Genomic DNA, 17,737 nt, shown 5'->3' with positions numbered 1-17,737 from the left:
AAGCAAATCTTTACCTGCAGCTTAGTAAGAAGAAAGAGTGTAAACATCTTCCATTACTGCTACCCCTGACGAGCTTACTTCCAAGAAATGGCTAGCTGAAGCCCTCAACTACTGAAAAGCTATTTAGAATCTAGAACTAAGACATGTTACCCAGGCATGCAATTTCTTGGATTTGGCACATAGGTATATTTAGGAAAGACAAAATGAGCAGGCAATACAAATAGGATAACGTTTTAATGAAGAATTTCCTTTTCTTTCGGTTTCAGATTAGAGATCTAAACACGTTCAGTTTGACAAGGGGAGAGAGGGAGACAACCTCTTATGTCTACACAAGACTAGAGAACTACACCGGAGAAGGCCACCTTCCTATTCCTGCATATACAAACCAGAAATGAGGGACAAGAATGACACACACTAAGGACAAAAAAGAACACAGACTACATTCCTTTGTCTTAGCCAATGGTAAACAGTGGGCTGATGCCATAAATGATTTTAATCTTTTCTAGCACAAGGATGTTTTATTCTGAGGAAAATTCTATAGGCAGTTCAATGGCTACTGCAAAACACAAAAAAACAGAAGGGAGAGATGGTTTCATTGAAAATGTTTTTCTTGATTAATCTGTAAAAATCTGTCTCTAGGGTAAAGCACACACCAATGGCCAAATAAAAAATGGTATTTTTTCTAACAGGGCATATGATGATCAGATCAATATGATGGCCTATTTTCTTGCTATCTGGCTCTTACACTATTATAAATAGCTGACTGTTTACAAGAATAAAATCTACACCTTCTCCACCCTCACTCAGTGTAATGAATACAAGAACTTAAATAGGCCCTGAATAATAAGAAGGCAAGTTATACACAAGAAAAGATAAACTACTAAGGGACTATGATGGCATTTGCTGTCTGAAGCTTAAAACGTTACCTTGATCATTGCATCAGTTTCCATAGAATCTTGGTCTTTCTCATCAGCTTGAGAGTCATCTTCATTTAACTCTTCACTGTATTCAGAATCCAGTGATGCGCCTGTGCTGTGTCTGGGTGTCTTCACTGCCTGGAGTGAATATGGAGTAAGGTGGACTTCCTTATTGTAGGTTCTTGTGAACGCTGCTTTCACCTATAGGAAAAGAACCGAGGGAGTTGGTTAATGATCTAAGTGCCAAACAACCTTTCAAATAGTTTTGCAAGACTCTGCAAGACCCCTGAAGTATTCTGCAAAATATTTATGCAAGTTCATGTAAGTATATGTATATACATTTTTCTATAAAGAAGTCCCATATTTTTCATGACATTCTTAATAGAGCCTATGACTCAAAAAAATAAGAACCAGTATTTGGGAACATTAGGCAGAGAAAAGAAAAAACTGTAACTCATCATTTTTGCCTATTCAGTGCATTCCACAGTTCTACAAAGTGAGAAGCAGTGAATCAAATCAAAAAAGACTTACAATAAAGTACAAGTTAAAGTTGGTCTTTAATTACCACAAAATACATAAATTACCATGACAGTGGTTACTTCAAAATACTAGGTAACTTGAAGTCTTAACTTGAAGCTTCTAAACATGACTGTAGAATTACTCCTTGAATTCAAACAATGGAGATCTCTTGTGAGAATTAACTCATAACCATAAAGTCAGATCAAAATTCTGGAGAAGGCAAGCCACACGGAATAAATAGGTCTTTTACAACGGCACCAAGAAACTGACACAAGTGTGTAAGGTACTGGATATTACAAATTCATGTTATGTCACTTTGGTTTTTTCATGCTCATTATACAAAAAAAAAAAAAAAATAGGGGATACATTATTACATAACAGATTGTCCAACTATGATAAATACTAAATTCATACATTAGGCAGACTGAGAAAAAGTATAAAAATCCTCAGTCCATAAACACTTGCTTCTTTTCATAATGTATTACCACCATCTTATTTACTTTCCCAGGCTTATCTACACCCCCCCCCATAAGGAATATATTTAGATTTGCCTCTGAGATTTCATGTTTTACTTTTCCACTCAGCATAAAGCAATGACAAAACTACAAACTACAAGGTCAAATCCAGAAGTCCATTCTTAATAGTGCACGCAAACAGTATCTTTGGAAAGCATAGGCCATAAGAAGCAAAAGACATTTAAGAAGAAAAAAAATTAAACCTTTTTAAAGTACCTACAACATCTCTGAAATAGTCCTAGTACAAGCCTGGTAATCACAAAGTGATGGAAAACGAGTGGGTTACACAATTTACCTTGGGATCCAACTTGGAGAAGAGACTAGGTTTGCCTCCCCAGCTGCTAATTTCCATAATATTCTCAAAGTCTTCTTTCATCAAGTAGTATGTGTCCATAAGAGCAATAACATCCTGTACTCCTTCTACCCCTTGGGAGATCAAGGGCTGTACAAGTGCATCCCTTATATGTGACAGATAATCCATGTTTACAGTCCTTTTGCTGGAATAAGTTCTTAAACCAAAACAAAAGAGATACCTATAGTCAATGGCAAACCACCACCAACTCAAGTCATAATGTGCTGGATAGAGTTTAATCCACTTTTAAAAATGCCCAATGTAATGTCTACTATTTACCAGCCGGTATAGGGAAAGCCTAGCACTACACCATCAGGGTAATGGATACACACCAGTGTGCTCAAAGGGAATTTACTACTTATCTCGAATCAGTGAATGAAAAACAAACATAGGTTCTACTTCCAATCTACTCTTTTTTTTTTTTTTTTTGTTTTTTTATTTATTTTTGGGACAGAGAGAGACAGAGCATGAACGGGGGAGGGGCAGAGAGAGAGGGAGACACAGAATCGGAAACAGGCTCCAGGCTCCGAGCCATCAGCCCAGAGCCTGACGCGGGGCTCGAACTCACGGACCGCGAGATCGTGACCTGGCTGAAGTCGGACGCTTAACCGACTGCGCCACCCAGGCGCCCCGACTTCCAATCTACTCTTAAGGCCTAGGCAACAAAAACATTTCTATGTACTCCTTATAGCCAAAGATTACTCATTCCCAGTTCCAAATCTTAAATGCATCAGTAAAAGGCAGTGAGATTTCCTACCTCAAGTGCCACTGTTACTTCCTATATGAGGGTCTGTAGCACCTTTTGATCTCTGATTATAACATGCAAAATTACATATGAATGTTTCTCTCATATTTCCTTGTACTGTACTATTACTCTGAAATCCTTAGTTCTAGAGCAGGGTTTTCCCCAGGCTAAGAAAACTGCAGAAAACATCCCTATAGAATCACAAGGTGGTCCACACTGGTGAGGGGAAGGCTTTGGGAGAAAGTCTCTGATTTGCTGAGAACTACAATGTTATCATGAAATGACAGTTTCTCTCTCTCAAATACTGTCACTCACTCAAATACTGTCACTCAAAGACAGAAAATAGCTCAACAAAACAAAATCTAAATCTAAATCTTTCCAAGCCAGCTACCACCATCATCAAACCAGACAATTATACGTATGCATACTTCAAACAACAAACCTCAAAAGCTGCTGGGCTTCAGAACCCATAAAAATTTTAAAATTACTAATGGGTCCTGCTCTTGCTTTCAGGTAAACTGGGTCTGAATCACAAGAATCCACAGTTTTCTTGATCAGAAATCTAGAACCCTGTCCCACGAGAGCTTTACTACCTAGGCAAAGAATCCCAAAAATTCCTATTTTTTTTTTAAGTTTATTTATTTATTTTGAGAGAAAGGGAGGGGGCAGAGAAAGGGAATCCCAACCTGGCTCTGTGCTGTCAGAATGGAGCCTGATGTGGGGCTCAGTCTCACGAACCGTGAAATCATGACCTGAGCCGAAATCAAGAGTTGGACACTCAACCAACGGAGCCATCCAGGCGCCCCCAAAAACTCTTATTTTAAATTCACCCATTTCCTCTAGATTCAGTCTTCCATAACCAGGCACACTAGTTAGCTGAAGACAAGTATGAGCCCATAAGCTCCAGTGCCTAAGAAAATCATGAAACCTTTTCCAAAAGTATTTTCTTATATTTGTTACAGTACTGTTACCTTCTACTAGAAATCACAGAAATAACTCTAGAAAAGTCTAAAGGTATCATTTAATGTTCCTAAATCAAGGGTTCATAAACTCAGAAGTCTGTAATTCCCCTAACATTATTTGTACGTTAGTGCAGTTTGGGGGTAAGAAAGACCAAAGAGCTTTCAGATTCTCAAAGGCATGTATAACCCCAATAAGAACTAATAATAAAATTGCACTTCCATTTTTAAAGAGAAACTGAGATCTATAAAAGTTCAATGACTTAACCAAGGTAAATAGAAAGGTCCTAATTTACTTTAAAAATGCACTGTAGATGTCCTTTGATGATAACAATGTCCTGTATATGATTCATGAAGAAACATTTATTGAGCAATTTTATCTGCTGGATGGGTAGGCCTCAGTTCCTACCACCAGAAATATTTGGTCTAATGGGAGAAGGGGACAAAAAACACAGCCATAAAACAAAATGGAAGTCCAGTGCTCACCATCTACATGAATATGGTGAGGGCATCAAAGACGGACACCCCCAGGGTACAGGGATGCATCACCTTTAAAAAGCAGAGTGCAGGGAGTAGGAAAAGAGCTGACAGCTGGGCCCCTCACTTGATCAATGAGAAGAGCAGTAGGGAAAACAGGACTCTCCAGTTTCTAGAGGCCGCTGACATCCCTTGGCTCATGGTCCAGTCCCTCTTCCCATCTTCAAAGCCAGCAATGTATCATCTTAAAAATGTCTTTTCTCTCTGACTTGACACTGCTCCATTTCTTTTTTCTTTTGTAAAGACCTTTGTAATTACATTGGACCTGCCCAGATAATTGAGGACAAACTTCCCACCTTTTTTTTTGTTTATTTATTTTTGAGAGAAAGAGTGAGCAAGGGAGGGATGGGAGGGGGAATCCCAAGCAGGCCCCGCATTGCCAGTGCAGAGCCCAATGCTCTGACCTGAGCCAAAATCAAGAGTTGGATGCTCAACCTACTGAGCCACCCAGGTGCCCTGACAAATTTCCCATCTTAAGGGAAGAATAAATTTATATTATTCTAAAGCATTAAGTTTTGGTAATCTGTTATAGCAGAAATAGAAACTAATACAAGAGTGGCAAATAAAAGACCCATGCCAAGGCTATGAAGAGGGAACACAGAATTTTACAAAACCAGAAGAAAGGAACTATTTCAGCTCAACTTCAAACAAAAGTTAAGAGTGGACCAATATTGGGGCACCTGGGTGCTTAGTCAATTGGGCGTTCCAATCTTGATTTCAGCTCGGGTCCTGATCTTACAATTCCTGAGTTCAAGCTCCATATGGGGCTCTGTGCTGACAGTGCAGACTGCTTGGGATTCTCTCTCTCCGCCCCTCCCCTGCTCCTGTTCTCTCTCTCTCTCTCTCTCAAAATAAATAAACTTACAAAAAAAAGTGGACCCATGTTAATATTCCCTCCAGAGATCAGAGAGAGAAATAAGATTGCTCAAGTGGTTCTTCATGGTTACAAATGAATTCCTAAGGTTCACTTAATATTTGTGCACCTGCACATTTTCCAAGTTTCTAAACTTTAACAAAACAAATAACAAGAATTTTTGAACTTCATTAAACTTCTCCAAACACATTTGTTTTCAGTCATCTGCATGTCTGCCTCCTGTTGTTATATGCTAAACTGTGTCCCCTCTCCTAAATGACCAGGTCAGTTTCCTACTAGGGAGGTAAAAACTAGTTCATTTATTTAAATAGTCCCCTTTTTCCTATGAAGTTATTTGGGAGCTGAGACATTACGTATGCCTACTAGTAATAGGCATAGTCAGTAATAAATAGTAGCACTACCTCAGATTTACAGAGCTTTAAAATTTATCTTAAAGTTATGGCACATTTACCATCTGGGTTTAAATTCCAAAGTATCCTTTTAAGTGATAAAACAATTGTTATACTGATTATAGATAATAAAACTCAGGTCCACAAACTGTAAGGAACTTATCCAGGATCATTTATCTAGTTGCAGCAAAATAAACTAAATAAACTAAATCAAGTAAATTGAGCACAAATCTTGTGCTTATGTTGTCCTAAATGTGCACACTGATAACACATGGCATAATCATGGAGACATGGAGTAACAGCACTTACCTGAGACCCATGTGCTGTGCTAGGTCCTGTACAATACGATCGTGTTTGCCGGCAGATGAGTGCTTCCCCAACCAGCTTGGGAAGGTAGGAAACTGGGTCATGTACCCCCTCATTAACTCTCCAGGAAGAACACTGGCATAAATGGCCTGAAAAAAAAAAAGTACAGTCCAAAATCTGATTCAGTACAGAGCTTCCTACACAGCTGCCAGCTTCCAAGGAGTCTCTGGCAAATGAAGCAACGCTGTCCCAGGTACCTAATTCCAGGGCATCACACCCTTCCCCTCTGCCTCTCATCTGTTGGTATGGCAAACTTCTCCCAGAGAAAACAACAGATCGGTCCAAAACCCGTTATGGTCCTCAGAGAGACCATCTTGCCAGTTCATTCAGGCTTCTCAACCACTGATCCCAACATACCAGTTACTTCATTGTGTCAATGTCACAGGAAAGACTTTTAAGAGGAATAGGATTACCTTTAACATAAACTACTGATAGCACAGGTGAATCAAGACATGGAAAACTGAATAGAGTATCAAGTAAATTGAGAAAAGATTTTTAAAACGGTATCCTTGAATATCTTCTAGATCCAGGACTCATACTTTTTAAAGTTGGAATTATACATAAATTTTGTATCCTGCTTTATTCTAGTAATAGACTCTCATAAGCATTTTTTCATATTAAACAATCTTTATAAATAATTTTAAGGACTACATTTAATGTTCCATCAAGAGTATTTACCATAATTAATCATTCTCCTATTGCCAGACATGGAGATTTTCTCCAATTTCTTACGCTATCAAAACTAATGTAATATTTTTGAACATTAAGCTTTTCCTGTGTTTCAAATTATTTCTTTAGGATAAAATCTTGAAGGTACAATTATTAGTTTAAAAAATGAACACTTTGGGGCACCCGGGTGGCTCAGTCAGTTAAGTGTCTGACTCTTGATTTTGGCTCACGTCATGAACTCACAGTTCATGAAATGGAGTCTGGAGTCAGGCTTCACACTATTAGGGTGGATTTTCCCTCCCTCTGCCCCGCCCCACCTCTCTTTCTACTCCTCCCTCTGCTCATGCTCTCTCAAAATAAATGAACTTTTAAAAAAAATGAACACTTTTAAAACATAAGAGAAGGGATTCTTTATATCCAGAATGAATATTGTTTTATTATTGTTTTCAGATAATGTGTAGGTTGAATTAAGACAAGAGTAAGCCTTCCGGAAGTCCCTTATCACTCAGGCCAATAATACAGTACAAATATGCAAAGCTCAAGAACAAATAACACTCTTAATTATGACAGTCTGCAAAATTCTGTTTTGAGTAGAAGCTACCAACCCAGATAACGTACTGAATATAAAACTGCCTCTTGAGCAATGATGAAGAAAATCAGAATTCACATATCAGAGGCCCCTGGGTGGCTCAGTCAGTTGAGCGTCCAACTTCAGCTCAGGTCATGATCTCATGGTTCATGAGTTTGAGCCCCGCATCTGGCTCACTGCTGTCAGTGCAGAGCCCACTTCAGCTTCTCTGTCCCCATCTGTCTCTGCCCCTCCCCCACCTGCACCCTCTCAAAAATAAACGTTAAAAAAAAAAAAAGAATTCACATATCAGAAAAGTGGCTGCTGACCTGCTCTGGCTATCCTACTTTAAGTAGGAGCTACTTAGCAACCATCTGGGAGAGCCAAGAATGACAAAAAAGAAATGGGATTCTTAGGGTAAAACAGAGCAAGTAACACTTTTGACTAACATCTTATTTATGACCAGAATCTAATGTTCCTATTTCTACAGGTCCATTTACATAAAAACATTTTGAAACACTGAAAAATAGGGCAATTTTTAAGAAATAGACAATAGTGACCACAGAGTGTTTTAATCTCTAACAGACTGTATTTTTGCCATAAGAGCCATAATGTTTATCTGGTATTTCAAGTAGCTACAAGAGCTAAAAGCTATTTTGTTCTCTTTAAGTAAAGCAGAGTCTGCATTTTAAGGACAGCCCTATGCTTACCTGCGTGGGCAGAAGACTCCAGTTTTGCTTACTCCGGATCTGACGGTCCACTAGGTCACCATCACATATGCTATCTGCTGCTCTGCTTAAAAGCATCAAGTGCTTTTTCATGTCACCCCTGCAGAAATAAACCAGTCTGGATTACAGCACTGTCCATACCTCAGACCCCTCTCTCCCAGGTATCTGGAGGATACAAATTCTACCCCTCACTAGCTCTGAACACTCACCCTGCAGCTACAGGCTTCACATGTACGTAGTTCTCCTGGACAAAGAGGGGTGCTATTGAATAATCATGAAAAAAGAGATCTGACTTGTCCATAAGCGACATATGAGCAGTCTCCTCTCCAGCTGCAAACACTTTCCGGGCAACATCAAATGGGCCCTAAAAAAAGGGAGGGACACACCTAGCAAAATGGCCAATGTCTAAAATACTGACAACATTAAATGCTGGCAAAGATGTGGAGCAACAGGAACTCTCATTTACTGCTGGTAGGGGTGCAAAATGGTGCAGTCATGTGTAAGACAGACTGTCAATCTTTCTGCAACAGTGAATATACTCTTAGTATACCATCCAGCACTTGTGCTCCTTGGTATTCACCCAAATGAATTAAAAACATACTACACAAAAAAACCTGCATGGATCTTTACATCAGCTTTATTCATAACTAAAAATTTGGAGGCAATCCAGATGTCTTTCAGTAAGTGAATAAACTATGACACATACAGACACTGGAATACTGGAATATTATTCAGCACAAAAATAAGGCCATGAAAAGATATGGAGAAACCTTAAATGCATGTTACTAATTCAAAGAAGCCAATCTGATAAGATTATATACTGTATGATTCCAACTATATGACATTCTGAAAATGATGAAACTACAGAGACAATAACAAGATTAGTGGCTGTCAGGGGTTCAGGGAAGGGATGGATGAACAGGCAGAGTATAGAGTATTTTTACGACAGTGACAGTATTCTGTGTGATACTACAATGGTGGATACAAGTATGATACATTTGTCAAAAGCCATGGAATATACATCAAAAGTGAAAGAACCGTAATGTAAACTATGGACTTTGGGCAATTAACGATGTACCAGTACATGTTCAGCTATAACAAAGGTACCACTCTGGTGGGGCATATTGCCAGTGGGAGAGGTGGTATGAGCCTGAGGGCAGGGAATATAAGGGAAGTCTCTGTACCGTGCGCTAAATTTTGCTATGAACCGTTTAAAACTGCTCCTAAAAAAGTTTATTGATGAAAAAAAAGAGGGAGAGAGGGGGTTAAAAACACTGCTTAATCATTGCTCTAGCTGTAATAATAAATTCTGACTACTGACTACATGAAATAGAATACTTGATACAGACTTCTAGTTTCAGAGAGGGTATTAAATTAGAAACCATTTGAAACAGATTATTCTGAACAGTTCCAAAACTTCAAAACATGAAATCTATACATAAGGGACCCTGAAAAGGCCATCTTATAACTACTGAAGCATGAGTATAATTTAAAACTTCCATTTCTCATAATTTACAATATATACTAGCAGCCCTTGAGGAAAAATTCATCTGAATTGGAAACATTTTAGCTGTCTTTCTTATTGTAAATATCAATAGATTCTATAGGTGTGTCAAGGAACTATAATAACTATTAAGTTAATGTAAGCAGCAGAAGAAATGCTTTAGCATGAGAAAAGTACTTAAGAAATGGAAACTTATCTTACCAGTTTGATATCCTTTTTCGCTCTATGAGAATCAGCCTTGGCCTGGTCATAGGTTAGTGCCTTACTTCGTGCACACCACATACTCAGATTGTGTAAAACCTAAAAGAAATCAGAAATAAGACACGGTCAAAGTGAGAAAATAATGCTACTCCTCCTCCCTGAAAAGTTGAAGGCATTAATTCAAAAGAATCAGCAACTGTTACATAATATATATTTAATTTACCTGTCTGATATCTTGATTGGCTCCCAAAATTATTTCATTCATAGCTGGAGGGGGGATCTTTAAACCCTCTTTAAATGCAATAGACATCATAGCACCCTGAAATTTACAAAGGGGAATCTTAAATGATTTTAACTCATATAATCAAACATTTTTTAAATATTTATCAGGTATTTTTAAAAACTGACCAAAAAATAAGAAGGATAGTGTGATGGGGGAAAAAATTCCCATCATCGTACCTTAATCTGTTCAACTCGAGGTCTTTGAAAACGAAGATCAAAACAATAATGAACCAAAGAACGAATCTTGGGATGATTTCTATCATTGCACATACAAATAATGGGAATTTTTGTATGTTTTATCAAACCAATTAATTCCTGAAAGGCAAATTTACAACATAAAATAATTATTTAAAAAAACAAAATACTATACACAATGTATATATTTTAGGTTTTGAAAACCTCCTTGGCACCACCCTTTAATTATCACAGCATAATTAGTTCTTTAAATATTAAAAAAAAAAAAAAAAAAAACAACTAAAAATCAACAGTAAAATCAAACTGCAAAAATACATGATTTTCATTACCTGAATTCCTCCCCTGTCCTCATTGCCTGCCATGCCATCTACTTCATCCATGATGACAGCATGTTTCATGCTTACTGAATGGGCACCTCCACCTGACCCATGTTGAGAAGCAATGAAATGGGACAAAAAAATAGCAATTGTTCAAATGCTGCTGCTTTATAAAAACCATGTAAAACATTTCAAACTGGTAATATAGGTCCATGGTACAAAATGCAAGAGGCACAAGCATATGCAAATGAAAAGAAATTCTCCCTCTACCTTTGCCCGCTAGGGTGTCCCTATATATATTAAAAACATGTGTGCATAAAAATATACATCTTGGTTTTATCATTCAATATGTTTTAGTGATCTGTTTCTTATCTGTAGATACAGAACACCTCTTTTTTTTTTTTAAGTTTACTTATTTCAAGAGAGAAAGCATGTGCACGTACCAGCAGGGAAGGGGCAGAGAGAGACAGAGACAGAGAGAGAGAGAGAGAGAGGAGAAAGAGAGAATCCCTAGCAGACTCCACGCTTAGCGCAAAGCCTGAAGGGGGCTCGATCTCAAGACTGCGAGATCACAAACTGAGAAAATATCACGTCAGATGCTCAACTGACTGAGCGACCCAGGGGCCCCTAGAACACCTTATTTTTTAAGGCTGTTTAATAATATCCTACTTTACACACGTATCATAATTAATTGCTATCTATTGATAAAATATGAAGATGCTGCCAACCTTTTGCTATTATAAATCATACTAAATGAATATTCTCACATATCATTTTGCATATACATATACATATATATACATACATATATATGTGTATATGTATGTATGTATATATAACACAACTGCTAAATTCCAAGAATTAGAAATTCTAGGCTAAAGGGTCTGTGTAATACAACTTTGAGAAATACTGCCAGACTACTCTCCAGAGTAGTACATATTAACACTCCCACCAGCCATGTAGAAGAGTGATGTTTCCTGAGCAAATCCTTTTTAATAATGATTTTCTACCAATGAAAGTACCAAGAATTCAGGTGACCATGCAATATCCACCACTGGTTCTAAATATGCACTATTTAGACTGTAATTTGAGCATCTTATTTTTCTCATAACTCTGGCCATACCAGACCACCAACTACAGCCTGAAACACAGTGGCACCTTCACAGTTTCTTCTCCTCTGCTATTATCTTTGCCTATATGACCTCTTCCACCACAAAGGATCCTCTCTCATCCTTCAAGGCCTGTCAAACAAGTGTCACCCTTATCCTGGTAGCTCTCCTCAATGCCCCAAACAGAATCACTTCTGCATCTACAGGACTCTATCTATTACCTCACTCGTCACACTGTATTACAGTTATTTATTTACTCTTTCTTCACAAGATTCACCTGTGAATCCTCTAAAAATTATGTGCAAAATGCGCAAGCAAGTCCATATATGTATTTTAATACATTCTCAGAAACCGCTAAAACCTGGGGGAATATAAGAGAAACTGTTGTCCTATAGAAGTTCCACCATTAGCCCCAGGAGTTAAGCACGGTGCCTGGCACACAGTTATGTTCAATACTGGTTACTAAACATTGAAATGAACTTGTTTTCCTTACATAACCAAAGAAAACAGTTCAAATACCCACATACTTGAATAAAAGCCCGTGATGCTGGTATTATTCAGTGATTCAGCAATAATCTCCTTCAAACTGTTCTTACTCCGAGTGTCACTTGCATTCAGTTCCACGTAGCTATATCCTAATTCCTAATCAAAATATGGAAACTGTTACTATCACAATGCAAATTATTAACCCTTCCCCCCCAAAAAACAAGGCAATGAATGAAGAGGATAGAAAAATGACATAAGGAACCATGGCTAAAAAAGATGAAGACAATGAGATTATAGCATGCCTCACAATACTGAGATTATATATATAATACATATATACACATATACACACACATACATACACATACGCATCACACATACACAAAACACAAGTTTGGTCTTAAAACTTCAGCTGATAAATCACTAATCTAGAAGCATATACTTGAACAAGCAATATTACTAGGTTTGCTTCTTCAAATCCTATAAAGAATTAAATATACCCATCCCAAGATTTTATAGTATCAGATACAGAATCAAAGAAACCAAAAATCATTCTTGACTCTTCAAGATAAAGTTAAAGCATTCATTATCAAACCATTCCAATATAAAATCTTTCCAAGCTGTGAAAAATCAAGTTATTCTGACTCATTTCCCAAAACTGATTCTACTGATAAGCATTACGATATGCTTTAATTCAATTCCCCTCCAAAATAATATAATAATAAGGGAGAAAAGAGTCATGCTCACAATTGTAAGACTAGGAAAAAAATTTTTGGTTTTTTTTAATGTTTATAATAGAATAGAAAATATGTACTTGTTATACCAGCTAAATATTTATGATCTGGTCCATAAAACAAAGACACAACAAAACCACCAGCTTATAGGATAAGGGTTGGGAAATGCAGTAATAAATTTAAAACAAGTTTACTATCCCTCATTTTATCATTCTGATACCACTTCACGTATGACCTCACACCATTCTGATACAGGAACTCTGGTTTGCTCTAGTGTCTCCTCATCTCACTGTCTAGATCTGGCAGCCATACAGGGAGGAGCTAAGGCAGGCTCCCACGGCAGTGAAGGATCAGACTAGCTGTACTGTGGCACCAGCCTCCACTGTAAGCCCATTTCATTTGTCACATGAGCATGGTAAGAAAACACATATTCATACAGAGAATTCTTACAAGAGTAAGTAAAATATCTTTATCCATCAGAGTCTATAAGACCTATTTATATTACCCAAAAGATAATGTACCTAAGGGCTTAGCACATTGCCTGGCACACAGGTAAATATTCCTATTATTATAATTACCAATATTAAGAAAAAGGATGAAAATGAAAAATATCCCCAGAATCAAAATAAATTCTTTTTTTTTTTTTTAATTGTTAACATTTATTTTTGAGAGAGAAAGAAAGAGCACAAGACGGGGAGAGGCAGAGAAAGAGGGAAACACAGAATCCGAAGCAGGCTACAGGTTCTGAGCTGTCAGCACAGAACCCGACACAGGGCTCGAACTCACAAACTGTGAGATAATGACCTGAGCCGAAGTCGGACACTTAACCGACTGAGCCACCTAGGTGCCTCCCCAAAGTAAATTCTAAAGGTTTAATTTTGGCAAAATATATACATAGGTTAAATATATACAGGTTGGGGCGCCTGGGTGGCGCAGTCGGTTAAGTGTCCGACTTCAGCCAGGACACGATCTCACGTTCCGTGAGTTCGAGCCCCGCGTCAGGCTCTGGGCTGATGGCTCGGAGCCTGGAGCCTGCTTCCGATTCTGTGTCTCCCTCTCTCTCTGCCCCTCCCCCGTTCATGCTCTGTCTCTCTCTGTCCCAAAAATAAAAAAAAATAAAAATAAAAAAAATAAAATAAAATATATACAGGTTAAAATACATATACCACGGACATGCTAACACCCATGTGTATGTATCTCCTACACATGCTCATTTCTGGGTTAGCTTTCCAACTGCACTCCAGGACAGGACACTCACCTGACAAACCAGAGACGCTGTGGTTGTCTTGCCCACACCTGGAGGGCCAGAGAGCAGTGCTGCTTTGAAACTAGAGCCATCATCTTTGCCAGCAAACTTACCAAACTTTGCTGCCAGGAAAAAAGAAGTTCCAGAGAGTTAACTTCTATTAATTACCCAGGAGAAATTCAGGAATGGCAGGAATCATTCCTTGTGTATAAACTTAGCATCAAGAGCAGTCCTCCAGTTTACCTCTAAATTTACAAAATACTTTCTACAAACGATAAACGTTTCCAGGCATTTAGTGAAGCTCTACTCCCTACCTCACTTACACCCAAAATAAAACACTAAAACTAATGAACTCTGAAATTCTGATTTGAAACCATAATTTTATGAGTTTCCTTTCCTACAAAAAGCACAGGTCAAGGAGCAGAGTACCTGGGTCCCAATCCAAACTCTAGCTATCCTAACTCCACTGCTTACCAACTGAGAAAAGTGATTTAATCCCTCTGGGCCTATTCCCTCCTTTGTAAAATGAGGGTAACATTCTTTTTGATCACAAAAAGAATGAACTGAAGATGGTGTGTCTGCAACTATCCTGCACAGTTTGACTCTTGAGCATTCTTCTCCCCTTATCGCACAGGTGCCTGACTCATCAAGAGCGCTCAGTACCCACACAATGACTGAGAGAGAGATGGTTACAGGCATGGGAAAAGAGACTATAGTTCACCTGAAGCCTTATTAAGTCTTTTCCAGGCACACAAAGCACTATATCCCCTTTTAAGGTAGATTTTATGTGGTTTCAGAAAGGGAAAAAGAGTCAAATATAACCATGTATCCTTACAATTACATCATCCAACCGTCATAAATAAGCTGACAACAACAGCCAATGTCTAGTGACCACCTGCACACTGATAAGCCAGTCACCACCCTGGGAATTCACCGTACTGCTCACTAAATTTTGCCTTCTTATTTCTCACACAGTATCCTCCAGGGCTGCGCGTGACGCTCAGAAAAACACTACTAACATTTGTGATCTCAAATCTCAGTTTCAAGAATACCCTAGACATTAAATACAGACCGTGACTGTTCATTTTCCATGACAAAGACATGGTGAACAAGTACAGAAACCAGAGCTCAGGCCTACTAAAAGCAAATGTGCTGCTGGGATTTTTAGGCTGCTGACTCCATCAGTGTGCCTCAGCTGTTTATTTGCACCTTTCTCCCCCAACTCTCCTTAGCACTTTCCATGGCCTCACTCTCACGTGTCTTCAGAATTGGTCCCTGTGTTCTCTCCCACCCAACACTCCTACCTCCCTTCACTAGCTAACTCCTCTTTGGTTTCCAACTCTTTGCTTAGCTATCCCTTCTTCCAGGGATGGGAGCACACATCCGCATCCCTGACCACATACCTCCATGCCCCTAGCACCCTATACTTACCCCTGTAACAGTACTTAGCACAAAATATCTTAACTGCTGGTTCACATATGTCTGTGACTGACTGAGCTCCTTGAAGGGGACTGATTTGTTCACAACAGCACCTCTGGGGTCTAGTATAGCACCTGGACTCAGAGCAGACTTTCAATAAACGTTTGCTGAGAGATGAATGAACCAACTAGTATACTTTCTCAAATATGTGCAACTGAGCAATTACATGGTGACAGACACACACAAAAATGAATGAAGCTGTAAAATCACCGCGTTTCTTATCTTCAGATGGACTCTTGTGCCAGTTTTGGAGCCAGCGTAGGAGTTTGTTGGCACAGCTCTGGTCACCTTGCTGTCCGATTATGGTCTTGAGTGAGGTTGGCTTATATTTATCCACCCAGAGCAAATTTTCCACTTTGTTTTCACTGCAGTCATCAGCCAAATTCCTAGCCCGGCTGTCAACATTTGTCTCCTCAGCCACCTGCTCCTCGAAGTCCAGGGATCTCCAAATCGCACTTGTTTCCTTTTTTATTGACTTCATAGAGCTGCCCCTTTTGGGAGTCAGTCTGCTTTTTTTAGATTCTGATTCCTTCTTAGTTGGGCTAATTTTTCTTTTTCCTTGGTCAGTTTTTTGGGGTGTTCTTTCCAATTTGCACTTTTCTTTCTTCATCTTAAAAATTGGGAAAGTGAGGAAAAAAGAAACCTGATAAGATATACAGAATATCTATCCTGCTAAATGTACTTTACAGGGCAATCTGGGATAACCAAGTGAGCTACCCAACCTGGGTCTGGTTTTTCACCATGAACCCTGCTGTTGTGGAAATCACCACCTTCCAAATTTTAGCAAAATTAACAACACACAGACCAAAAAGCACCCAAGTGCAAATTTTTAAGTGAGAGCATAATAGTTTGCAAATAGTAAGTATTCCAAAATCAGTCTGAAATCCAAGGTGAAAGATTAAGAAATTTTTGTACCAGTTTTCTAACCAGTTAAAAGTTAACGCCTCCACAAAAACCTGTACACTAATATTCACAGCAGCCATTTATGTAATTATATATTATATATGAATTATATAATTATGTTATTATTACAGCCAAAAAATAGAAACCCAAAATGGCCAACAACTGATGAATGAATAAAATGTGGTATATCCACACAATGTAATATTAATCACCACAAAAAAGGGAATAAAGTCTTGACACATGCACTTCAATGCAGCTGAACCTTAAAAACATACTGAGTGAAGACGTCAGAAACAAAAGGCCACAAATTGCATGTTTCCCTTCATATAAAATGTCCAGAATAGGAAAATCCATGGAAACAAAAAATTGAATAGTGGACACGGGGCTTCTTTTTGGAACAATGAAAATGTTCTAGAATTAGATACTGGTGATGGTTGTACAATCTTGTGAGTATACTAAAAATCTGACATACATTTTAAAAGGGTGAATTTTATGATGTGAAGGTCTCAAAAACAAGAAAAATAGTGCCTCTTTGCCAGTAACTGGATGCTGAAATTAGGAGGTAAATGTTTGAAGAGAAACAGGATATTATCCAAGTATTAAAGTTCTCTCCAAGATATTTTACAAAGGGAAAAACAGTCACTTTACTAGTGGAGATACCTGTCAGAAACCACCTTAACCAAGGTTAACAGCATCAGTAATAAGACATATTGACATCTACATCTAATACGATGCACTGAGAAGGACAAAATATCACTTCTGCAGTATTCCTGCCAAAAAATGCATAACCTCAATCTAATCAAAAGACATCAGAAAACCCAAACTGAGAGACATTCTACAAAACAACTAACTAGTACTCATTAAAAGTCTCAAGGCCAGGGGCGCCTGGGTGGCTTGGTCGGTTGAGCGTCCGACTTCGGCTCAGGTCATGATCTCACAGCCCGTGGGTTCGAGCCCCGCGTCGGGCTCTGTGCTGACAGCTCAGAGCCTGGAGCCTGCTTCGGATTCTGTGTCTCCCTCTCTCTCTGCCCCTCCCCTGTTCATGCTCTGTCCCTCTCTGTCTCAAAAGTAAATAAACGTTAAAAAAAAAAAAAATCTTAAAAAAAAAAAAAAAAGTCTCAAGGCCACAAAAAGGCAAGGAAA

At 38.5% G+C, this 17,737-nt stretch overlaps 2 protein-coding genes across 4 annotated transcripts in view; one reads left to right on the top strand and one right to left on the bottom strand.

The window, feature by feature from the left end:
• The window catches only part of WDR19 (WD repeat domain 19), a 113,966-nt gene extending 113,164 nt beyond the window's left edge, over positions 1-802 (top strand). For both annotated transcript variants that reach the window (XM_058722817.1, XM_058722816.1), the window contains one exon: positions 267-802. In XM_058722817.1, the coding sequence (XP_058578800.1) occupies positions 267-279 (13 nt within the window). In that variant the 3' untranslated portion in view covers positions 280-802. The remainder of the gene's footprint in view (positions 1-266) is intronic.
• Positions 1-17,737, bottom strand: part of RFC1 (replication factor C subunit 1) — an 84,507-nt gene that overhangs the window by 5,039 nt on the left and 61,731 nt on the right. For both annotated transcript variants that reach the window (XM_058722819.1, XM_058722820.1), the window contains exons 13-24: positions 15,902-16,301; positions 14,225-14,334; positions 12,274-12,388; positions 10,650-10,741; positions 10,303-10,440; positions 10,067-10,162; positions 9,844-9,942; positions 8,348-8,502; positions 8,121-8,238; positions 6,117-6,262; positions 2,247-2,460; positions 927-1,118 (exon numbers count right to left, since the gene is read on the bottom strand). In XM_058722819.1, the coding sequence (XP_058578802.1) occupies positions 927-1,118; positions 2,247-2,460; positions 6,117-6,262; positions 8,121-8,238; positions 8,348-8,502; positions 9,844-9,942; positions 10,067-10,162; positions 10,303-10,440; positions 10,650-10,741; positions 12,274-12,388; positions 14,225-14,334; positions 15,902-16,301 (1,875 nt within the window). The remainder of the gene's footprint in view (positions 1-926; positions 1,119-2,246; positions 2,461-6,116; positions 6,263-8,120; positions 8,239-8,347; positions 8,503-9,843; positions 9,943-10,066; positions 10,163-10,302; positions 10,441-10,649; positions 10,742-12,273; positions 12,389-14,224; positions 14,335-15,901; positions 16,302-17,737) is intronic.

The sequence above is a fragment of the Neofelis nebulosa genome, chromosome 3, assembly GCF_028018385.1.
Source record: "Neofelis nebulosa isolate mNeoNeb1 chromosome 3, mNeoNeb1.pri, whole genome shotgun sequence".
NCBI classification, from domain to species: Eukaryota; Metazoa; Chordata; class Mammalia; order Carnivora; family Felidae; genus Neofelis; species Neofelis nebulosa.
This window is presented reverse-complemented; position numbering and strand designations above follow the sequence as displayed.